This window comes from Pongo abelii, chromosome 11 (genome assembly GCF_028885655.2).
Source record: "Pongo abelii isolate AG06213 chromosome 11, NHGRI_mPonAbe1-v2.0_pri, whole genome shotgun sequence".
NCBI classification, from domain to species: Eukaryota; Metazoa; Chordata; class Mammalia; order Primates; family Hominidae; genus Pongo; species Pongo abelii.
This window is the reverse complement of record NC_071996.2, coordinates 106,629,347-106,655,597: the sequence shown is the minus strand read 5'-3', so window position 1 is coordinate 106,655,597 and position 26,251 is coordinate 106,629,347. Positions and strand designations below refer to the sequence as shown.

Here is a 26,251-nt window from a genome sequence, read left to right as displayed (position 1 = left end):
CATTTGGAAAAAGTATTTTAGAGCAGGGGCTGGCAAACTAAGGCTCCATGCCAGAATGTGGCCCGCTGCCTGCTTTTATATGGCCCAGAAGCTAAGAATAGTTTTAACATTTTTAAATCGTTGTTTAAAAATACACACAAAAAAAGAAAATGTAATTAAAATGTCTCTCAAATCTGTCCACATCTCTATCCTTACATGCAATGTCATCTCTCTTTGCTGGGTATGGTGGCTCATGCCTGTAATCCCAGCACTTTGGTAGGTTGAGGTGGGAGGATCACTTGAGACCAGGAGTTCAAGACCACCCTGGGCAACATCATGAGACCCCATCCCCCAACCAAAAAAGTACACACACACACACACACACACACACACACACACAGAAAGAGAGAGAGAGAGAATAATAGGAGAATGACACTATACGTAGCCCACAAAACCTAAAACAGTTATCAACACATGGTCCACAAAACCTAAAATAGTTACCATCTGGCCTTTTATTTAAAAAAAGTTTGCCAACCCCTGTTTTAGAGTATTTACTATTTGTTTTGTAAGCAGAAAATGTTTTCTTCTACACTAGAGAATAATATTCCAGTCTGAAGAATACCAAATAGTTTTGATATTCAACTGACTTTTTAAATAAAGAATTCTACCTGTAAACACAAGTAAAAAAAAATTTCAACCCTTGAGGCAAATGCTAGAAAATACATAAATTTTTAAAATTACTCTTATTTCTTAAATACAGCCTCTATCAGCCTATTTCTCAGACTTGATCCTTTATCCAACATAATAATTTATATTCTGTATAAACTTAGCAGCCACTGAGAATTGCAGATCTATTATCCCTCCAACTATTGCCCTCTAGACACTCAACTCTGAAAAAAGAAGGTTCGACGTATTCCTGACAGCTTTGACTGAAGCCTCTGTAATTTCCGGTTTAATAATCTCTATCCATTCTTCTGTTTTTTACTTAATCCATTAAAATAGCTTTAAAAGATAGCATTAATTGACCACATTAATTAAACGCCAATTTATATGATACTCCTAAAGAAAATGTTCTCAATAACTGAATTAATACATATACTCAAAATCTAGGGTGGTTGGGTATTCACCTTCCTCCTTGAGCTTGCTAACACTTTTCTATCAAAGTACTACAAAATTCTAAACAGAAAATAAATTATTATCCTTCATTGCTATTTGCTTGTTGTCATCATTTACCCACATAATCTCTCCTACTCTCCCCTAATGCCTAATAAAACTTGTTCCTCCTTTTTAGGAACTCAAATGTACTAGTTTCTCTTCTATATTTGTTCTTTTTTTAAAGTTTCTTTTTAACATCCTTTGCTAATGCTTCAAACATGGAAAAATTTTAGGATTCTCAAGAATAGATCTTGAAATTCTGTATCACATTAGCAATTTGTCAACCTCCCTCCTTCTATAGAAAACCAAGTTCAGGCCAGGAGTAGTGGCTCACACCTGTAATCCCAACACCTCGGGAGACTAAGGTGGGAGACTGCTTGAGCCCAGGATTTCAGGACCAGCCCCAGCATGATGGCAAGACACTGTCTCTACAAAAAAAAAAAAAAATCAGCCAAGCATGGCATGTGCCTGTAGTCCCAGCCAGCTACTTGGGAGGCTGAGGCAGGAGGATCCCTTGAGCCCAGGAGTTCGAGGTTGCAGTGAGCTGTGATTGTACAACTACACTCCAGCCTGGGAAACAGGGCAAGACTTTGTCTCTAAAAAAAAAAAAAAATTCATATATTTTGTCATTTAAAATCCCATTGATTATTTCCTTCAGGAGGCCTTTCCCAACTGAAATTTACCTTACACCCATTAAAATGCACCAATTTTTTTTTTAAGATACACAATATAACAAGCAATAAATGATATGTCTGCAGAAGTTTGTATAAAATGTGAAGAAACCCTTATAATGGCAAATTCAGATTTCAGATTAAACATTAAATAAGAAATCTCTCTAAATTGGTCTGACAAATTTTCAAAAATACCATATCTGATTTTATTATCTGGACTATATTTGGTCTAGTTATACAAATTTACTAAACTTTAGACTCTCAAAGACGGTTAGTTCATTTGAAAAGAGCCCTGAACTCTCAAGACATTAAAAAAAATAATAATATGCACATTTTAAAATTATTCTTATTCCGAAATAGTTCTAATCATTTAGGTCTAAAAAGGGTGTTGAATAATACTAAATCATTCAAATGACAAGAGTGCTAAAACAGAACATTTCAAAGATGTCTTCAAAAAGGGAGGCAGACCAAAACCTTTATCATTTTTATATTTTTTAAACTGCATTTTACAATTTAATTGGTTTTTCACTGCAGTATTATTTTAAATGGCCCCAAAATATGGGAATGATTATGAAAGGTACAACATATACATGCAACATTATGCAGCCACTGAGAATGTTTATGAAGAACTTACAACGTCAAGAGATTGTGTTTGCTTTAACGCTAAGTTAAAAAAGCAGAACCCCAAATTCTATACCTATTGTATAAATGACTCTATTATAATCCTGGCTACTTTTTTTTTTTTTGGAGACAGGGTTTCACTCTGTCTCTCAGGCTGAAGTGCATGTCATAATCACAGCTCAATATAGTCTAGACCTCCCCATGCTCAGATGATCCTCCCACCTTAGCCTCCCAAGTAGCTGGGACAACAGGCGTGCACCACCAAACCTGGCTAATTTCTGTATTTTTGGTAGAGAACAGGGTTTTGCTATGCTGCCCAGGCTGGTCTCGAACTCCTGGGCTGAAGTGATCCTCCCACCTCAGCCTCCCAAAGTGCTGGGATTACAGATGTGTGCCCAGCCCACAGTTACATTTTAAAAAAAACTACTTACAGGAAAAAGGATTACAAGGAGATATACCAAAATATTAACAGTGAAAAGCTTGGGAAGTGGTAAAATGGCTTATTTTTCCACTTTTTTTCTTCTTTTTCTGGGTTTTCATGAGTATGGCTTTTATAATGAAGACAGATTAACATTTTTTTAAAAACTTTTACAAGCCCATGAAGTGACACATTTTTTTTTTAAGTTATATACAATAAAAATAATTTTGTAAGGTTTGCTAGTCTTTCCATTATTGCAGGTATGGTACCATCCCAGTAAACATAAATCCTACCAAAAGAAAAAAAAATTTTTGAACAAGCCACCAATCTATCAAGTTTATCTTTTTAAGTTGATAAAGAAGTATGAAATTTGTTTTTAAAAAAAAAAGCGAGGGGAAGGATGAAGTTTCATTATACGGCTGATTATGTTACCATGACAACTGAGTTTTAATAAAATTCATTACGATTTACTTTCCTATCAAAATCACAGAGAAGATAACCATCCCACAAAAAGACAAAATCTAAAAACAACCTAATATTAAGTTTCTATTTTCCAAATCGTACATGTGAGTTAACTTACATAATAAAAGCTGCCAGCATTACAGATAGCCTGTGTTTATTATTAAGGGTTCCTCATAGGCAAATAGGAAAATATTGTGGTCTCACTTGTGAAATATGATTGATTGAAGATTCCATCCTTCGTAGCTGGGATGCCTGGATATCCAGCATCTGCAGGACATTGTTGGCCAAGGTGTTTATCAGATAGGCAACACTTGCTAAGGATTGGGTGGTATAGGCTTTGGTTTCTTCTAGGGCTCTCTGCTTATCTGCTGACTAGGAAAAAAAACAAACCAGTGATCATTAATTCAAAGATAACCCATTTCTAGCAAACTAACCTACCAAAAAACTCATCACAACGATTCTGCTGAGTCCACCAGAAAGTAAAAAAACTAATCCACCAGAATTGAAAACTACTGGTATCACATAAACCCCAAACCAAACTATTGACTGAACTCACTAATGTTTTCATGTTGAATAGACACATCTTTGTACAGATGCAAATAAAACCCTAAAGCCATTATCTAGAAAATGAGATCCAATGGACAATTTGAGCAATGGCAGCAAAGTATATACTGCTTGGAAAGGCAGCACTGATTTGAACGTATAAATTTTGACACACTTTCTTCTGCTTTTCTGAATTCCTCTTTTCCTTTCACTCTAATATGTGACATGTGGCCATAACATAATGTCAGATTAAAGTGATAATAATGTTTAACCCTATAAGAGCAACCAGGAAAAAACAAATTTTTAAGAAAAAAATTATAAATAATATGATAAATAAAATGGTAATTATAATTATGATAAACTAAAAGTAATAAAAGGATCCTTCCTTCCCAAACATTATAAGTGTTATAACCCTACAAGATGTAAATTGCCATGTTGCCCAAGCTGGTCTCAAACTCCTAGACTCAAGTGATTCATTGGCCTGCCTCGGCCTCCCGAAGTGCCGGGATTACAGGCATGAGCCACCATGCCCAGCTAAACATTAAGTAATTTTTAAAATAAATTAAGTTGACACATGCAGTCAGACTCATTCTTCTTTTCCATTTTAAAATTAAGATTTCTATCCATTAATGATGTCTAAGAAATACTATGACAGTTCACATATGAACATGAAAAAACCAATATGGAAAAAAACACAAAAAGTAAAAAAATTTAAAAAACAAAAACAAACAAAGATAAAAATACAAATAAAGTCCTGTAAGCATTAAGATAACAGCCCCGGCCAGGCATGGTGGCTCACACCTGTAATCCCAGCTCTTTGCGAGGCCAAGGCGGGCGGATCATGAGGTCAGGAGATTGAGACCATCCTGGTTAACACGGTGAAACCCCGTCTCTACTAAAAACACAAAAAATTAGCCGGGCGTGGTGGCGGGCACCTGTAGTCCCAGCTACTCAGGAGGCTGAGGTAAGAGAACAGTGTGAACCCGGGAGGCGGAGCTGGCAATGAGCCAAGATCATGGCACTGCACTCTAGCCTGGGCAACAGAGTGAGACTCCGTCTCAAAAAAAAAAAAAGAAAAAAGATAACAGCCCCAGAAAACACGTAGCCTGACAGAGATAAATATTTTTCCTGATCTTGATCCCATAGCATAAGGCTTTACTCAATGAAATGGAAATAATAATATTCAATTTTGTAAAAAATTTATAGATGGCTTAGCAATTATTTTCATTAATAGAAGAAGCAAACAATCTGGTCCCATCCTCTATAAAATAAAAGTAACAGAAAATGTCAGGAGGAAATTCTAAGGATCAGTGCTACAATGAAAGAGAGTATGTTTGTTCCAAAAAAAAAAAGGTGACACGTTCATTCAATATAATCCACAAGTATCTACCATATATACAAAACATTGTGCTCAGAGCTGAGCAATGTGAAAACATTGTATCTGCTTTCAAGGACTTACTATGGGAGAAGAGTCACATAAATTACTAAGGTGAATTAAGGTGAATAAAAATAAAGTACAGGCAAAATAAGAGTAACATGATGAGCAGTATGAAGAAAAAAGCAGGTTGAGAATATCAGTGATGGCAAATGTTCAATCAGATTTTTAACCAATTTTTAAAAATTGAATCCTTAACAGACTCTACATAGCTAATTCAGAAAAATAAAAGTAATTCTCAGATTATTTGTCCTGTATGTATTTTCTAAATCAGTATACCATTTCAAGACAAGTCTTAAATAAATGTGTAAACAAAAACCATATCCCCACTAATCTTCAAGTAAAATTTTCAGTAAATTTCTACTTCATTATTACTTTTACCAATAACCAAAACAGGTCCACACTGGGGACACAAGTAGCTTTACCATAGGTGAAACACTATAAACAACCATATATAGAATTTTTTTTATTTGTAAAAAGCCTCTGTCTTGGCTTCCAAATCATGACACTAACAATAAAATTATAACATTCATAAATCTAAATAATTTTTTCTTAGTCATTAATTTTACTGCCAACGTATTACCAAAGGGCATCTTGGAGATGTCATCTCCATCATCTTCCCCACCAGCTTTCAATTATTGTGTTACGAAAACACATTTTCAAATTTATACCTACCCCTAAAAATGCTCCAATATAGCAATTCTGGAACCACTTCAGTATATGACTGAAGCAGTAATCTGAAACACCTGAGACTGACACTATGAAATAAAACTCTCTGGCTTCATACCAACACCTTGCCCGGGCGCAGTGGCTCACAAGGTCAAGAGATCAAGACCATCCTGGCCAATATGGTGAAACCCCATCTCTACTGAAAATACAAAAATTAGCTGGGCATGGTGGCGTGCACCTGTAGTCCCAGCTACTCGGGAGGCTGAGGCAGAAGAACTGCTTGAACCCGGGAGGTGGAGGTTGCAGTGAGCAGAGATCGCACCACTGCACTCCAGCCTGGGCAACAAGAGCAAAACTCCGTCTCAAAAAAATAAAAATTAAAAAAAAATACCAACACCTCAAGGGCTTCAATATTTCACTCTGAAGTTTTACAAGTTCCGCTACATTTGTAGCTTTAAATTATACAATAATGAAATAAGAAAAAGGTACAGACAAGAATATTCATGTTCATGAACTCATTTAATGATGAAAGAGAAAAAGCATGAGGCTGACTAAACAATACATTCATATAGTACATTAATGCACTAACTTAAAATGGTATTACTATGCATTACTGCTATGTAAAGATATCTAGGATATAACTAAGTGAAAAAAAGCTGGTTACAAAGCATCTTGAACATAATCATCATAATTCTGTTTGTGCCTGTGTGTAAATACGAGCACAAAAAAAATGTCCAAAAAGTAAGCTCCAAAATGATAACCTAAGTTTTTTCTGAATGTTGGAAATAGTCGATTTGGATTTTTTAAATGTTTTCAATATGGCTTAATTTTTTTTTAACTTGGGCATGTATTACTTCCATTATCAAAAAGAGTAAAGCATAACGCTGGCCAGGCGTGGCAGTTCATGTCTGTAATCCCACGACATTAGGAGGCTGAGGCGGGAGCACTGCTTAAAGACAGGAGTTCAAGACCAGCCTGGGCAACATTGTGAGACCTCAACTCTACAAAAATTTAGAAAATCAGCCAGGCATGATGGTGGACCCCTGTAGTCCTATCTACTAGAGAGGTTGAGGTGGGAGGATGACTTGAGCCCAGAAGCCAAAGATGCAGTGAGCCATGATCATATCACTGCACTCTGGCCTGGGTAATAAAGCAAGACCCTGTCTCCTGGAAAAAAAAAAAAAAAAAAAATTAAAAAAAAGTATGTGCATTAATATAAAAGAATAGAAACTTAAAATTAAGTATTCTATCCTAGTCAACTATAAGGAATAATTATAAAGCATAAGAGGTCCAAAAGATTTTTAAATCTTTCTGAAATGTATTTTACATTTCCATGCTTGTCAAAAAGTTATTTGGGGCTCAAGAGTCTTTCCTTGTTATTTCTAAGTTCAAGATGAAGTTTAAAGGACCAAGGTTGCCATTCGTTTACCTGCTCTATGGATAAGTCAGCGCAATGGTGGTTCAGTGGTAGAATTCTCGCCTTTCATGCAGGAGGCCCGGGTTCAATACTTGACCCATGTACAAGTATCTTTCCCTGACAGGCAGTGGCTCACACCTGTAATCCCAACACTTTGGGAGGCTGAGGCAGGCAGATCATTTGAGGTCAGGAATTCAAGAGTAGCTTGACCAACATGGTGAAACCCCATCTCTACTAAAAATACAAAAATTAGCTGGGTGTGGTGACAGATGCCTGCAATCCCAGCTACTCAGGAGCCTGAGGCAGGAGAATCACTTGAACCCGGGAGGCGGGGGTTGCAGTGAGCCAAGATCATGCCACTACACCCCAACCTGGACGACAAGAGCAAAACTCTGTCTCAAAATAAAATTTAAAAAAAAAAAAAAAAAGATGAATGGATAAAGAAAATATGGTACAGGCCAGGTACAATGGCTCACGCCTGTAATTCCAGCACTTTGGGAGGCTGAGGTGGGCAGATCACCTGAGGTCAGGCATTTGAGACCAGCCTGATCAACATGGTAAAACCCCGTCTCTACTAAAAATACAAAATTAGCCAGGCATGGTGGCACATGCCTGTAATCCCAGCTACTTGGGAGTCTGAGGCAGGAGAATTGCTTGAACCCAGGAGGCAGAGGTTGCAGTGAGCCAAGATCGCACCATTGCACTCCAGCCTGGGCAACAAAAGCAAAACTCCATCTCAAAAAAAAAGAAAAGAAAATATGGTACATATGCCCAGTGGAGTACTATTCAGCCATAAAAAAGAATGAGATTCAGTCATTTGCAACAACATAGATGGAACTGGATGTCATTACATTAAGTGAAACAAGCCAGACACAGAAAGATCGCATGTTCTCACTTATTTGTGGGAGTTAAAAGTTAAAACAATTGAACTCATAGAAATAGAGAGTAGAAGGATGGTTACCAGAGAATGGGAAGGGTAGGGGGAAAGCGGGGAGGTAGGAGAGGAGGAGGTAGAGGGAAAGATAGGGACGTAGGGGAGTGGGGAGTAGGGGGAAAGTGAGAATGGTGGAGGTAGGGGTAAGTGAGAATGGTTAATGGATACAAAAAATAGAAAGAATGAATAAGACCTAGTATTTGCTAGCGCAACAGGGTGATTTCATAAAAAATAATTTAATTGTACATTTTAAAATAACTGAAAGAGTATAGTTGTATTGTTTATAATACAAAGGGTAAATGTTTGAGGTGATGGACATCCCATTTACCCTAATGTGATTATTACACATTGTATGCCTGTATCAAAATATCTCAGATAACCCATAAATATATACACCTACCCCTATATACTCACAAAAAATTTTTTTAAATGTAAAAGTATTTAAAATACTGCCAGGTGCACTGGGCCACACCCGTAATCCCAACAGTTTGCGAGGCCAAGGCAGGCGGATCACTTGAGGCCAGGAGTTCAAGACCAACCTGGCCAATATGGTAAAACCCTGTCTCTACTAAAAATACAAAAAATAGCCGGACATGGTGGTGTATGCCTTAGTCCCAGCTCCTCAGGAAGATGAGACAGGAGAATCACTTGAACTCAGGAGGCGAGGCTGCAGTGAGCTGAGATCACGTCACTGCACTCTAGTCTGGGCAACAGAGTGAGACCATCTCAAAACAAAAAAGTATTTAAAATATAGGCTAGGTGTGGTGGCTCACACCTGTAATCCTAGCACTTTCGGAAGCCAAGCCAGGTGGATCACCTGAGGTCAGGAGTTCAAGACCAGCCTGCCCGACATGGAGAAACCCCATCTCTACTAAACATATAAAAATTAGCCAGGCACAGTGGCCCACACCTGTCATCCCAGCTACTTGGAAGGCTGAAGCAGGAGAATAGCTTGAACCCAGGAGACAGAGGTTGCAGTGACCCAAGATTGCGCCACTGCACTTCAGCCTGGGCAACAGAGCAAGACTCAGTCTCAAAATAAATAAATTAATTAAATAAATAAAATACCAGTAGAAAAACCAAAACACTCAAAATATAGTAAAACTCAGTATTTAAAATGTAGTGGGACCCAAAGGTAACATACTCCCAATTACATGAATGTGAATATAAAGCAACTACCCCCAGAACCTCCAAACCACATGAACTTGTACTGCTATATTAGAAGTTATTAAAAGAAAATAAATGTTCACAGTGAAAGTACAGGTTATTTTATCTAACATTATATATTCCTCTTATAATTAAAAACAATTTTTCAATATCATTTCATGCTTAGATGAAAAACAGACCACAACAGCACATTCTGGATATCACATTATCTGTACTTCACTTGTTTCAGTACAAAAGTTTTTGCCACAACTGTGGATATGAACTAGCTGAGCTACTGCCAGAATAACTGAGATCACAGGAACTATGTCATCCAGGGTCCAGCATACAAATGAACTAGAAATATATTACTATGCTGATCAACTGCAGAGCTCTTTTCTTTCCAAACTGATCTGTCAACAGCAGAACTCATTAGAAATGTTTTGTCTAACAAAAAATTATTTTTAGCTAAATCTCCTGAGGATTCATGAAGGACCACAAGGGAAGTAATTATTTTTCACTAGCCTTCCTCACTAATATAGTACAATCACTCAAAATTTCGATTCCTGCAAACTTAGCACAGACACAGCTTTGAGAAAGAGTACCTCGCTCAATAAATGACACTGTAAGACACAGGACATCATTCAATCTGGGCAAAAGGATGGAGAATGTCTACGTTAATGGCCTTTTTAAATTTTCCTGTATTTGCATAGAACAGTCATGTTTTAAGTAGAAATAAAGAACTGTCTGGTTGAAAACAGGCCATTCTTCATCTGGTTTTATTGCCATGCAACACAACAGGCTCTGCCTTTCTCCTTTTTTTTAGTTTTCATTCTGTTTTCCTTAGCATTCTGTCAACTTCTATACTGTCTCCTACAAAAAAAGAAAATTCAGTGCAGCAAACTGTCCCCTGCCAAGAAAAAATTCAGTGCAGCAAACCACCATTATAGAGAACTTTTTTCTTTTCTGAGACAGGGTCTTACTATGTTGCCCAGGTTAGACTCCAACTCCTGGGCTCAAGTGATCCTCCTGCCTCTGCCTCCCAAGTAGCTGGGACTAGAGGCACACACTACCAGACCAAGCCGAACATTTTCTTGTTCAGCATCCATTACTGTTCTCTAGTAATAGAATTTCACTTTCATATGGTGATTTAAGCCCGAGAATTGACTCCCATCCCCTCAGGGAGGGACACGAGACCCAAGCCTGCCAAAAGTATACCAACCTGTTGGCCACTGACAGGCTAAGGCACTGACTCAACACAGGCCAACAGGAGACTTCTCTGGGACTTTTCTAACAGTAATGGAAAACTTTATTTCAAGCAAGGATTGCTGTGGCAGCCAGACACATATATTCAGATCTCGTTTCAAGAGAATATGCTTTACAAAGCACTGACAGCCATCAGCCACACCTGTGGAGCTAGTGCTCATGCTGAGGCCACGCTTCTCCTCAGTAATGTATTACTCTTGAATAAATAGAGCATAGGTCATCCTTGAAAGTTGTTACCCTAATTTTGGTCCTTGCTGATTTCATAAATGATATTAGCAACAGCAGAAGAGTCAAAGGAGACTAAACAAGAGTCCCATTTAACCTTGTGTTGATTCAATGTTCTAAACTCAGAAGTTTCCTGAACTTGGAAAGCCATGTCCCTAAATATTGGTAGAATCTCTGGTTTGCCAAGCAAACTTCTTTTCTGCACGCTGGGCTTCTCACTCATCATCTGCTGTTTCACAGCTAGGCCATATCTTGAGCCCCAGTTAGACTCATCTCTAGGCAAACGTCACTTAGTAGCCTGAATGAGGTCATTCCCAGTATCTAAATTCTCCATTTTGCCCCTCTTGCTAAACTGCTTCTTTAGCCTGTTCATCTCTCTCTATTCTTACCATCTCTGTCCTCCACTACCTAACACTGCTTTAATTCTTCTTACCTCATGTTTACAGTGCCTCAACTGTTCTACCCCAAACCACCAAATTTGTTTCCCTTCATCTTATCGCATTTCCCCTTTCCAGCTTCTCAAAAATCGAAGCCAAATAATCTGCTCCACCCAACATTTCGCCTTGTGTTTAAAGCATTCCTCAACCTCTTACCAATAAGAACCTTTATCATTGATAACCAACCTCACATGACAACACAAATTGTTTTTAAATTATTTTAAAGTTTTTTTTTTAATACTAAGATAAAATAGACCACATTAACTAACTTTAAAAGGCCTTTAGGGTACAACTGCTTAATTTTTTTTTTTTTTTTTGAGATGGAGTCTCGCTCTGTCTCCCAGACTGGAGTGCAGTGGTGCAATCTCGGCTCCCTGCAACCTCCACCTCCCAGGTTCAAGCGATTCTCTTGCCTCAGCCTCCTGAGTAGCTGGGACTACAGGCATGCACCACCACGCCCAGCTAATTTTTGTATTTTTAGCAGGCACGGGGTTTCACCATGTTGGCCAGGATGGTCTCAACCTCTTGACCTCATGATCCACCTGCCTCGGCCTCCCAAAGTGCTGGGATTACAGGCATGAACCACCACGCTCGGCCAAAACTGCTTAATTTCTAAATATTCACTGCTATAGTCTGAATTTTTGTGTCCCGCCCCCCAAAAAATGTACATGTTGGAACCTAACTCTGATGGTGATGGTGTTAAGAGGTGGAGCCTTTAAGGAGGTGATTAGGCAGAGCCTTCATAAATGGGATTAGTGCCCTTATAAAAGAGGTCCAAGGAAGCTTATTTGTCCCTTCTGCCAAATGAGGACACACAGAAGGCACCATTTATAAGGAACAGGTCATCACCAGACACCAAATCTGCTGACATCTTGATCTTGGACTTCCCAGCCTCTAGAACTGCAAGCAATAAGTCTCTGCTAAGTTACCCCAGCCTAAGATATTTTGTTTTAGAAGGACCAATGAACTAAGACACATACATTTATATACTTGCACATATTTGAATATAACCTGTATATTGTCTAACTACAACAGATTTAAAAAATATTGATTCTTTCACATTAAGCAAAGTACAGATCTGGGATCTTTGTACATTCTACAAATGAGAGAAACTACAGGCTGAATGCTCTAAATTAAGACATCACTCATAAGAACTCAAGTGAAAATGTAATCAGTGAAAATTCTATCAACTTGGGAATTAAAAGTCTTCAGTTCATATGAAAATGAAGGAAAATATAAAGGCATATATAAAAAGACTGATTACGTTATTAAAAAAAAAACCTTAATCTGTCATAGCAGATCACATTTGTCTCAGAAGCATCTTGATTAAAAAGGAAAACAAAATGCCTTCTCTCCATCCCACACCCCCCAGTCTGACCTACGCTAGGGAAATTCCAATACATTTGCCCACTTTAGGCGCACAGTGATTTTGTTCAAGCAACAGGACCATGACATAGATCCCTCCCTGGATTTTTCTTTCGTTTTTTGTTTTTGTTTTTGTTTTTTTTTTGAGATAGAGTCCTACTGTGTTACCCAGGCTGAAGTGCAGTGGCACGATATCGGCTCACTGCAACCTCTGCCTCCCAGGCTCAAGCAATTCTTGTGCCTCAGTCTCCGGAGCAGCTAAGATTACAGACGTGCATCATTACACCCAGCTAATTTGTGTTTTGTTTTATTTTGTTTTAGTAGAGATTGGGTTTCGCCATGTTAGTCAGGCTGGTCTCAAACTCCTGGATTCAAGTGATCTGCCCACCTCAGCCTCCCAAAGTGCTGGAATTACAGGTGTGAATCACCATGCCTGGCTGGATTTTTCAAACTGATTCTAAAAGAGAGAATGCTTTTGTCTTCTGATGTCAGAACTATTAATATACAAGGCCCAAAACACATGAAAGGATATCTCACAGAAAATGGAGTATGCCCGTCTGAAAGGATGAAGCCAACATGAATAAAGAAGCAGAAATGAGACACAGAATTCTAAAGGTGTTTGAGTTCCTGATTCCAGTGATTCCTGCTCCTTCACATGGTTTAATTAATAACTAATAAATTTACGTTTTGTAGTTTAAGTTTGTTCAAACTACATTTCTGGCTGGGTGTGGTGGCTCACGCCTGTAATCCCAGTACTTTGGGAAGACAAGGCAGAAGAATCACTTGAGGCCAGGAGTTCAAGATCAGCCTGGGCAACAGAGAAAGACCCTGTCTCTACAAAAAAATAAAAAATAAAAATAAAAATAAAAACTTGCCAGGCATGGTGGCATACACCTGTAGTCTCAGCTACTTGGGAGGCAGAGAAGGGAGGATCACTTGAGCCCAGGAGTTCAAAGCTGCAGTGAAGATATAGCGAGCTATGACTGTACCACTGCACTCTAGCCTGGTCAACAGAGCAAGGCCCTGTCTCAAAAACAAACACACACACACACACACACACACACAAACAGGCCAGGCACAGTGGCTCATGCCTGTAATCCCAGCACTTCAGGAGGCTGAGGCGGATGGATCACAGGACGTCAGGAGTTCAAGACAGCCAGGTCAATATGGTGAAACCTCATCTCTACTAAAAATACAAAAATTAGCCAGGTGTGGTGGTCCACGCCTGTAGTCCCAGCTACTTGGGAGGCTGAGGCAGGAGAATCGTTTGAACCCAGGAGGTGGAGGCTGCAGTGAGCCAAGACTGCGCCACTGCACTCCAGCCTGGGCAACAGAGTGAGACTCTGTCTCGAAAAAACAAACAAACAAAAAACCCCAAAAACCAAATTCAGTTTCTGTCACTTGAGACCAAAGAATCCTAAAATTCTTTAAATTGTTCCTTTTAATCATTTAACATATACTGGCTTCAGTTCTCAATAATATGACACTTTTAAAATACATCATCTGCCTAGACAACATATGTATAGACAAACTGGAAATAACTGAGGCAGGTTAACTTGATATTCACCTATACACCAAAAGTGTCAGAGGAGCACTTGAGAAAAAGGAGGTTATTTAGAAATAAAACAAATGATCAGAGGTTAATCTTCGTGAGATTCAGAACATAAAGTCACCTAGGTATTTGCTACATTTGTGGTTGACTATTTTGAGTAAAACCTATCACATTAAAGCCCTAAGTGAGGTTTCTAGAAATGCTGTGGATATTAGAATGGATAAGGGCATCTGAGTTATTGTTCTAGCTCTGCTACTATCTTACTTGCTATTAAATAATTAATTTATACTCCCAAGGACTCAGTTACCATATGTTATATTAAAAGGACTGGAATTTTAGGTCATTTTCAGCTATAAAATATCATGATTCTTTTCTGGAACACATTTGGAAGTTGGTCATTTTAGACTGGACTATATATGCTTACATAAAAAGTAACAAATCACAAATTTTATATCTATTTTATATTAGGAAAAAATTGAGTTTGGTAAGAAATCTAACATGAAACTTGCTTTTTAAAAACAGACAAAAGTTTTAAAAACACTTTCCTCATTATTTGAAGAAGTAACTGTTTTTTAGTTTTTTTTTTTACTCATTTGCCTTTAACATTCCCAGTGCTTTCGGTCATTCCCTCCCCCACAAAAAAGACAGGGACAATGTGAAATATACTCTGTACCATATGTAAGCATAAAGGTTCTTATAATCCTTACATCTTATTACCTAAAAAAAAAAAATTGTGTAAAACCAAAAACTTTTAGAAATAACTGCATTTTAAAATATGCTGCTGAGTGTGGTAGTTCATGCCTATAATCCCAACACTTTGGGAGGTCGAGGCAGGAAGATTGCTTGAGCCCAGGAGTTCGAGACTGGGCAACATGGCGAGACATCATCTCCGCAAAAAATTTAAAAATTTGGCCTGGAATGGTGGCTAACGCCTGCAATCATAGCACTTTCGGAGGCCAAGGTGGGCAGATTGCCTGAGCTCAGGAGCTCAAGACCAGCCTGGGTAACACGGTGAGACCCCGTCTCTACTAAAATACAAAAAATTAGCCGGGCTTGGCAGCATGCGCCTGTAGTCCCAGCTACTCGGGAGGCTGAGGCAGGAGAAATGCTTGAACCTGAGAGGAAGAGGTTGCAGTGAGCCAAGATCACGCCAATGCACTCCAGCCTGGGCAACAGAGTGAGACTCCGTCTCAAAATAAATAAAATAAAATAAAATTTCATTAAATTTAAAAATTAGCCTGGTGTGATGGCACATGCCTGTGGTCCCAGCTACTTGGGAGGCTAAGGCATGAGATCCCAGGAGTTTGAGGTCGTAGTGAGCCATGATTGCAACACTGCCCTCCAGCCTGGGTGACAGAGCAAGACCTTGTCTCAAAAAAAATACAAGTTAATTTTTTCAGACCTGAAAAGTATGTCTCCACTAAGTGCACTCATTAAGTGCGCAGTACAATTAATGAAAAAGACCCGTAGGAAGGATCATCATCATGAGGAATAAATGATTCTATAAGCTTTCAGAGAGAAAAAACTATATACAAAGAACTGAGAATCAAAACAGTACTTGACTTTTCAAAGGCGACACCAAAAGCTAGGAGACAATAAACTAAAAGAATGCCTTTACAATATGGGGAAAAAATTATGTCCAACCTATAATTCTACATCTAGTCAAACCATCTAGTGAAAGTTGAAGATTTTCAGCACACCAGGGGTTTCTTGGTGGTTTTTTTTTTTTTTTTTTTTTGACACAGAGTTTCGCTCTTGTTGCCCAGGCTGGAGTGGAATGGCGTAATCTCGGCTCATGGCAACCTCTGCCTCCCGGGTTCAAGTGATTCTCCTGCCTCAGCCTCCCCAGTAGCTGGGATTACAGGCATGAGCCACCACACCTGCCTAATTTTGTTATTTTTTTAGTAGAGACGGGGTTTCTCCATGTTGATCAGGCTGGTCTGGAACTCCAGACCTCAGGTGATCCGCCCACCTCAGCCTCCCAAAGTGCTGGGATTACAGGCATGAGCCACTGCGCCTGGCCTCTTGGGTTTTTTGTTGTTTTCTTTTGTTGAGACAGGGTCCTGCTCTGTCGCCCAGGCTAGAGTGCAGTGGTGCAATGACAGCTCACTGCAGCCTCAACCTCTCAGGCTCAAGCAATCCTCTAGCCTCAGCCTCCCAAGTAGTCTGGACTACAAGCACGTACCACCACGCCTGGCTAATTTTTTTTTTTTTTTTTTAATTTTTAGTAGAAACATCTCACCATGTTGCTCAGGCTAGTCTTCCCACCTGAGCTCCAGCAATCCTCTTACCATGACCTCCCAAAGTGCTAGGATTACAGGAATGAGCCATCACACCCAGTCTTCTTTTTTTAACTTTCCATGTATTCTTTGTCAGGAAGCACCAGAGGATATGCATTGTCAAAACGGAAAGCCTAGAAAGAAGCAGCATGGGATCCAGAAAATAGGATCTACATCAAAGAGGAAAAGGGAAATCCAAGGTTGACAGCAAAGGAAACTTTTTTTTTTTTTTTGAAGTATTTATTGATCATTCTTGGGTGTTTCTCAGAGAGGGGGATGTGGCAGGGTCATAGGATAATAGTGGAGAGAAGGTCAGGAGATAAACACATGAACAAAGGTCTCTGGTTTTCCTAGGCAGTGCTTGTGTCCCTGGGTACTTGAGATTAGGGAGTGGTGATGACTCTTAAGGAGCATGCTGCCTTCAAGCATCTGTTTAACAAAGCACATCTTGCACCGCCCTTAATCCGTTTAACCCTGAGTTGACACAGCACATGTTTCAGAGAGCACGGGACTGGGGGCAAGGCCATAGATCAACAGCATCCCAAGGCAGAAGAATTTCTCCTAGTACAGAACAAAATGGAGTCTCCTATGCCAACTTCTTTCTACACAGACACAGTAACAATCTGATCTCTCTTTCTTTTCCCCAAATTTCCCCCCTTTTCTTTTCAACAAAACCGCCATTGTCATCATGGCCCGTTCTCGATGGTCGCTGTCTCTTCGGAGCTGTTGGGTACACCTCCCAGACGGGGCGGCCGGGCAGAGGCGCTCCTCACATCCCACACGATGGGCGGCCGGGCAGAGGCGCTCCTCACCTCCCAGATGGGGCGGCCGGGCAGAGGCACTCCTCACTTCCCAGACGGGGCGGCCGGGTAGAGGCGCTCCTCACTTCCCAGACGGGGCGGCTGGGTAGAGGCGCTCCTCACTTCCTCCCAGATGGGGTGGCGGCCGGTCAGAAGCACTCCTCACCTCCCAGACGGGGCGGCTGGGCAGAGATGATCCTCACCTCCCAGACGGGGTGGCCGGGCAGAGGCGCTCCTCACTTCCCAGATGGGGCGGCCGGGCAGAGGTGCTCCTCACTTCCCAGAAGGGGCGGCCGGGCAGAGGCGCTCCTCACTTCCCAGATGGGGCAGCCGGGCAGAGGCGCTCGTCACCTCCCAGACGGGGCGGCCGGGCAGAGGCGCTCCTCACTTCCCAGACGGGGTGGCTGGGCCTAGGCGCTCCTCACCTCCCAGATGGGGTGGCCGGGCAGAGGCGCTCCTCACATCCCAGACGATGGGCGGCCGGGCAGAGACGCTCCTCACTTCCTATATGGGATGGCGGCCGGGCAGAGGCGCTCCTCACTTCCCAGACAGGGCAGCTGGGCAGAGGCGCTCCTCACATCCCAGACGGGGCGGCCGGGCAGAGGGGCTCCTCACATCCCAGACGATGGGCAGCCAGGCAGAGACACTCCTCACTTCCTAGACGGGGTGGTGGCCGGGCAGAGGCTGTAATCTTAGCACTTTGGGCGGCCAAGGCAGACGGCTGGGAGGTGGAGGTTGTAGCGAGCCGAGATCACGCCACTGCACTCCAGCCTGGGCAACATTGAGCATTGAGTGAGCGAGACTCCGTCTGCAATCCCAGCACCTCGGGAGACCGAGGCGGGCAGATCACTCGAGGCCAGGAGCTGGAGACCAGCCCGGTCAACACGGCGAAACCCCGTCTCCACCAAAAATACAAAAACCAGTCAGGTGTGGCGGCGCACGCCTGCAATCCCAGGCACTCAGCAGGCCGAGGCAGGAGAATCACAGGAGCCCGAGGCAGGGAGGTTGCAGCGAGCTGAGATCACGGCAGTACAGTCCAGCCTCGGCAACAGAGGGAAGAAGGAGAGGGAGACCAAAGAAAGAAAGGGAGTGGGAGCGGGAGAGGGAGAGGGAGAGGGACAGCAAAGGAAACTTTTGAGATGACAGCTGAGAAGCAGGACTAAAACGTTAACAATCCAGACAATCCAGATTGGAGAATGGCAAAGGGGACATACTTACGTCTTCTGGTGGGGAGGAGGGATGAAACTGATATTAGAAGACAATTTTCCATAGGTCTCTGCACTCATGTGAGCAGAAGTACTGACTACCTTTATTCCACACCATCTTTTCTAGAATGTTTATATCAAAAACAGTCTTAGAAGATACTAAAATAGCATATCCCTCTGGAGCAAAGGGCAGGCATGTTTACAGAATATAAAAGATTTAGGTTACCTAAATACAGGGTTCTTCCCTGTAATACAACCCTTGCATATATAAGTATCACCTGGGCCTCTTCTTATCACAATATGTGAACTGGGGCCTTCGGAACTAGTATAGTGCAAGAAAATGCTAATATGCTGGCTATTATTGTTGTTGTAATAAAGTCCTACGCCTTTGATCCAGAAGTCTCACGTCTTTTGCGACAGCATCTATGAAACTCCCTGGCTAACCTGTTAACTTCCAGATAGGGTAAAAATTCAGTCCCTTTGAAGGTCGTGACAATTGGTAGATTACTGATATGTTTCAGTATGTTCATATAAGATTCATACATCCAGAGAAGAGTTTAGAGATGAATTAAAGATAGATTCACAGGTAACTAAGCAAGTCAAAAAAATGAATTATTAGCGCCAAGGAGAAGAAAAAATTTAAGAAGTCTAATTGGTTGGGCGCAGTGGCTCACACCTGTAATCCCAGCACTTTGGGAGGCTGAGGCGGGAAGATCACTTGAGCTCAGGAGTTTGAGACCAGCCTGGGCAACATGGCGAAACCCTGTCTCTATAAAAAATACAAAAATTAGCAGGGCATGGTGAAGTGTGCCTGTAGTCCCAGCTACTTGGAGGCCAAAGTGGGAAGTTGGCTTGAGCCTGGGAGGTGGAGGTTGCAGTGAACTGAGATCACACCACTGCACTCCAGCCTGGGTGACAGAGTCAAACCTTGTCTCAAAAATAAATAAATAAATAAAATCTAATCACAATCCACTTTATGCTTCAGCTGTGATTACTTATATAGATATAATGGATACAATGAATAAATCTAAAAGTTGCTAAATCTACACATTAAGAAGATAGGAATATAAGAAAGCTAAGTTACCATATCTCATAGTAAAAATGTCTGAATCTCAAAAAATAGCAATATGGGCATATCACATGGACATATGGAGATAAATACCAGAAGAAACAGGTAAGAGTTTAAAGTACCTCTGGGCCTGGCATGGTGGCTCACGCCTGTAATCCCAACACTTTGGAAGGCCAAGGTGGACAAATCACTTGAGGTCAAAAGTTCGAGACCAGCCTGGCCAACATGGTAAAAACCCATCTCTACTAAAAATATAAAAACATTACAGGAATGAGCCACCAGCCAGGCGTGGTGGCACATGCCTGTAGTCCTAGTGACTCAGGAGGCTGAGGCAGGAGAATCACTTGAGCCCGGGAGGCAGAGGTTGCTGTGAGAGAAGACCAAGCCATTGCACTCCAGTCTGGGCGACAGAGCGAGATTCTGTCTCAAAAAATAAACAAATACATAAATGAAGCACCTCTGGACAGAGGGAAATTAGAGGTAAAAGGGGTACTCATTTTTTTGTTTTTATTGGGTATCTAATAAAACTGCAATGTTGAAAATAATCAAATCTGTGCTACTAAATATGGTAGTCACTAGCCACATGTGGCTATAAAGCACTTGAATGGTAGCTAGTGGAAATGCAAAATGGAATTTTAAATGTAATTTTAATTCAAGTTTAAGTAACCATGAAAGATCAATATACAAAATCAACTGTATTTTTATATGATAATTGTAATCTGAAAAAAAATTACAAATTCCATTCACAATAGAAAAAGAATAAAATATTTAGGAATAAATTTAGAAACAGAAGTACAGTCATGCATCACTTAACAGGGATACATTCTGAGAAATGCATCATTAGACAATTGTCACTGTGCAAACATCACAGAGTAAACTTCACAAATCTAGATGAAAGAGCATAGTACACACCTAGGCTATATGGTATAGCCTACTGCTCCTACATGACAAATCTGTGAAGTATGTTACCATATGGAATACTGTAGAGAGTTTTAACATAATGGTAAGCATTTGAATATCTAAACATAGAGAAGGTACAGTAACAACACAGCATAAAAGATAAAAAATGGTATGCCTGCATAGGGCACTTACCATGAACGCAGCTTACAGGACTAGAAGATGTCTGGGTAATAGGAGGGCTTAGGACATTACTGTAAAGTACTGTAGACTTTAAAAACACTGTAGACTTATGCTACGCTAAATTTATTTCTTAAATTTTCTCTCTCCAATAATAAATTAACCTTTACTGTAATTTTTACTTTATAAACTTTTGACTGTTGTAATAACAAATACATTATACGGCTGTACAAAATTTTTTTCTTTATATTCTTTTCTCTTTTTTCTATTTTTAATTTTTTTTCTTTTTTAACTTTTTTTGTTAAAAACCGAGACGCACACATATTAGCCTAACCCTACACAGGGTCAGGATCATCAATATCACTGTCTTCCACCTCCACATCTTGTCTCACTGGAAGGTCATCACGGGCAATAACACATATGGAGCTGTCATCTCCTCTGATAACAATGCCTTCATCTGGAATCCTCCTGAAGGACTACCTGAGACTCTTTTACAGTTAACTTTTTTTTTAATAAGTAGGAGTAAACTCTAAAATAAAAAGTACAATATCATAAATACATATACCAGTAATAATCTTTATTATTATCACTGTAATCTTGAACTCCTGAACTCAAGCAGTCCTTCCATCTTGGGCTGCCAAAAACCTGGGATTATAGGCATGGGGGCAGCACCGACCGCACCCAGCCTGGACAACCAGCTGCTACATCTATATGTGTATCTGTATGCCAGTACCACAGTGTCTTTATTATTGTACTTTCATAGTTTTAAAATTGTGATGTGTGTGTCTTCCGCCTTTGCTCTTCTATTACGACTAGTAGCGAAGTAGGTTTGTTTACACCAGAATCACCACAAACACAAGAGTAATGAATTATGCTACAACATTAGGACGGCTACCATGTCACTAGGTGTTAGGAATTTTTCAACTCTGTTATAATCTTATGGGACCACCATCATATATGCTGTCCATCATTGACCAAAACATCATTATGCTGCGTATGACTGTACGAGACTGAAACACTGAAAACTGGCTGGGTGCAGTAGTTCATTCCTGTAATACCAGCACTTGGGGAGGCCACAGTGGGAGGATTGCTTGAGGCCAGGAGTTTGGGACCAGCCTGAGCAATGAAGTGAGATGCTGGCTCTACAAAAAATACGAAAATCAGCCGGGCACAGTAGCACGCACCTGTAGTCCCAGACAACTGAGAGACTGAGGCAGGATGATCACTTGAGTACAGGAGTTCAAGGCTGCAGTGAGCTATGACCACACCACTGCATTCCAGCCTGCATGACATACCAAGACCCCATCTCTAAAGGAAAAAAAAAAAAAAAACTAAACACTGAAAACTACAAAACATCATTGAAAGAAATTTTAAGATGATGTAAATGAAAAGACATCCATGTTCATGGATCAGAAAAGTTACTATCATTAAGATGGTTCCCCAAGTTTATCTACATATTCAATACAATTACTGTCAAAATCCCAGCTGGCTTTGTGGCAGAAATTAACAAATGATCCTAAAATTTATATGGAAATTCAGGGGCTATAGAATAGCCAAAATAATCCTGAAATGAAAGAACAAAGGTAGAAGATACACACATCACAATTTTAAAACTATGAAAGTACAGTAATAAAAACCCTGAAGTACTGGCATACAGATAGACATACAGATCAATGGAATTCAGAGTCCAGAAATAAAACTGTACATTTATGGGTAATTTTTGACAAAGATGCCAAAACAATTCAACGAGGGAAAGAAAAGACTTTTAAACAAATGGTGTTGGGTCAACTGGATAGTGACATGCAAAAGAGTAAATATGAACCTCTACTTTACAACATATGCAAAAATTAACTCAAAATGGATCAAAGATCTAAATGTAAGAGCTAAAACTATAAAACTCCTAGGAGAAAATCTTCAAAGACTCTGGATTAGGCAATAGTTTCTTAGATATAACATCTAAAAGTATGCATACACACACAGACGCGCACACAAAACACACAACAAAAACAAAGAAAAGGCCGGGCATAGTGGCTCACGCCTATAATCCCAGCACTTTGAGAGGCCGAGGTGGGTGGATCACGAGGTCAGGAGTTCGAGACCAGCCTGGCCAAGATGGTGAAACCCCGTCTGTAATAAAAATATAAAAATTAGCTGCGCACAGTGGTGGGCACCTGTAATCCCAGCTACTTGGGAGGCTGAGGCAGGAGAATCGCTTGAACTCAGGAGGCAGAGATTGCAGTGAGCCGAGATCACGCCACTACACTCTAGCCTGGGCGACAGATTAAGACTTCATCTTAAAAAAAAAAAAGAAAGAAAAAGAAAAAATAGTAACCAGATGGGTAGTGCCTACCTCTAGTCCTAGCTACTTGGGAGACTAAGGCTGGAGGCTTGCTTGAGCCCATGAGTTCCAGATTACAGTAAGCTTATGATCATGCCGCTGCACTCCGGCCTGGGTGACACAGACTGACCCTGTCTCTTAAAAAACAGAGACCGTTGGCTAGGCATGGTTGGTCACGAGGCGGGAGGATCACCTGAGATCAGGAGTTCGAGGCCAGCAGGGCCAACATGGTGAAACCTCGTCTCTACTAAAAATACGAAAATTAGCCGGGCATAGTAATGCACACCCATAATCCCAGCTACTCAAAAGGCTGAGGCATAAGAATGGCTTGAATCCGGGAGACAGAGGTTACAGTGAGCCGAGATAGCACCACTGCACTCCCACCTAGGTGACAGTGAGATTCTGTCTCAAAAAATTTAATTGAATTTAAATAAAATAAAGAGACAGTCCATAAATGCTGACAACAATGTGGAGAAACTGGAACCTTCACACACTGCTGGTGGAAATGTAAAACAGTGCAACTACCTGGGAAAACAGGCTGGCAGTTCCTCAAATGGTTAAATATACAGTTACCATATGATCCAGCAATTCTACTCTTAGGTATATACCCCAAAGAAACGAGCACATATGCCCACACAAAAACTTGTACATGAATATTTACAACGTTATATGTTATGATATTATTCATAATTGGTAAAAGGTGGAAAAATCAGAATGTCAGTCAACTGACAAATGGGTAAACAAAATGTGGTATTATCCATGTACTAGAATATTATTCAGCCGTAAAAAAAAAAAAAAAAAAAACACACAGCCGGGCACAGTGGCTCACACCTGTAATCCCACCACTTTGGGAGGCCAAGGCAGGCGGATCACCTGAGGTCAGGAGTTCGAGACCAGCCTGACCAACGTGGTGAAACCCTGTCTTTACTAAAAATACAAAAATTAGCCACGCGTGGTGGCGTGTGCCTGTAATCCCAGCTACTCGGGAGGCTGAGGGAGAGGAATTGCTTGAACCTGGGAGGTGGAGGTTGCGGTGAGCAAAGATCGTACCATTGCACTCCAGCCTGGGCAACAAGAGCGAAACTCCGCCTCAAAAAAAAAAAAAGAAAGGATATCACTGGAAAACATGGCAAAATGTTAACAGAGACTTCAGGATTAGACAGTGGAAATATATCAATCTTATTTCCTGATTGTTATGACTATTTTGTGATTAATCAGGAAAACGTTCTTGTTTGTGGAAAAACCACACTAAAGTGTTCAAGAGTGATAGGGCACCAGCTGGGTTCAGAGGCTAATGCCTGTAACCCCAGCACTTTGGAAAGCTGAGGCAGGCAGATTGTTTGAGTTCAGGAGTTGGAGACCAGCTTGTGCAACAAGGCAAAAGCCCACCTCTAAAAAAAAAAATACAAAAAAAAAAAATTACTCGGGTGCAGTGGTGCATGCCTGTAATCCCAGCTACTCAGGAGGCTGAGGCAGGAGAATCACTTGAACCCAGGAGGTAGAGGCTGCAGTGAGCTGAGATCACACCATTGCACTCCAGCCTAGACAATGGAAGTGAAACCCTGTCTCAAAAAAAAAAAAAAAAAAAAAAAAAAAAAAATTCAGCAAGGTTCAGGGGGCTTTGTACTATTTTTTAAAAAACTTTTTAATTAAAAATGAAAGAAATTTTGGGTGATAATGATGTGTAGATTCATCAATTGTAATGATGTACCACTCTGGAGAAGGATATTAATAATGGAGGCAGCTGTACACATGTGATGGGAGAAAGAAAATACATGAGAAATCTCTGTACCTTCTTCTCAATTTCACAGTGTAAACCTAAAACTGCTCTAAAAAGTAAAGCCTATTAAAAAAAATAAGATTAACTCCTCATTTCACCCAGGTGGGGTGATATTACATTACTGTTGAATGTTTTAAATTGAGGGAAATTTTCCATTAACTTAACCATCATTAAATTTTGGCTTATAAATCTACTTTTAATTATCCTGTCAACATATAACATATAATTGACCATATGAAAAAGAACTCTTTCATAACTGCATCATGTAAAAAGGGTTGTATATAAATTATGCATGTTTTCCACCATTGCATCTTAAGCTAATTACCTCCTGCATGCTTCATACCAATTAGAATGATCACTGAGTTTTGAAAAACTCTTCATGTTTAATGTGGGAACTATTACTCCCTAGGAATAAATAAACTTTAAAATACTAAGCTTAACCTTTATTAAATTTATTTTCACATAAAATATTATTTTCAGACAGAGTCTCGCTCTGTCCCCCAGGCTACAGTGCAGTGGCACGATCTCTGCTCACTGCAACCTTCGCCACCCGGGTTCAAGCGATTCTCCTGCCTGAGCCTCCCGAGTAGCTGGGATTACAGACACCCGCCATCATGCCCAGCTAATTTTTGTATTTTTAGTAGACACGAGGGTTCACCACGTTGGCCAAGCTGGTCTCGAACTTCTGACCTCAAGTGATCCACCCACCTCACCCTCCCAAAGTGCTGGGATTATAGGCATGAGCCACCTGCGCCCAGCCAAATCATTTTTTTTCATGCTTATATTTATCACCTGGTTAATGATCAAATCCTAAATATCTAGAAAGCATCGAAACTGCAGGATTCTGAAAACATTACAAAAGGTTAATCCTATACGTAAATGTTCCTGAAACAACTACCAGGCCTTAGACAAACTGCCAAACCAAAAAGCCATTACCAACACCCAATAACTAAACAATCAACTACAATTTCCCAGTTGGAAACCTAAGTGTCATAACAGTTATGTGTTGTATAACACACAGTTTGCCTGTGCAGAATAAACCTAAAGTATTATAAAAATATCATCTCAATCCTTATATCATTTCTATTCCTTGTTCTCTAAAACAGAAACTATTTTATTATCTCTTCTCTCAGCTGCCCAGAAAGGCTTGGCACATGGTGAAGACTGATAAACGTCTTGTCAAACTGAACCATGAGTTTCCACTGCACATTTTCCTTGGGTGGTAATGTCATCATGCCATTTACTACATGCTACGGTTATTCGTGTAATGGTCTTATGTCCATTACGGGATTACAAGGCTAGAAGTATCTTCAGAACAAGAATCACAAGTTTATTGATTTCTTTCTAAATTCCTATGCCACCAGAAATTTCACACAAAAGAACAAAAGATTAGTTGAAAACCAGTGCACCT

At 40.4% G+C, this 26,251-nt stretch overlaps 1 protein-coding gene across 50 annotated transcripts in view; it reads right to left on the bottom strand.

The window, feature by feature from the left end:
- ABI2 (abl interactor 2) overlaps positions 1-26,251 on the bottom strand; it is a 101,707-nt gene that overhangs the window by 54,895 nt on the left and 20,561 nt on the right. For 33 of the 50 annotated variants that reach the window (XM_024242862.3, XM_024242863.3, XM_054548521.2 and 30 more), the window contains 1 exon segment: positions 3,511-3,678. The exons of 11 other annotated variants lie outside the window; for them this stretch is intronic. In XM_024242862.3, the coding sequence (XP_024098630.1) occupies positions 3,511-3,678 (168 nt within the window). 50 annotated transcript variants of the gene reach the window in all.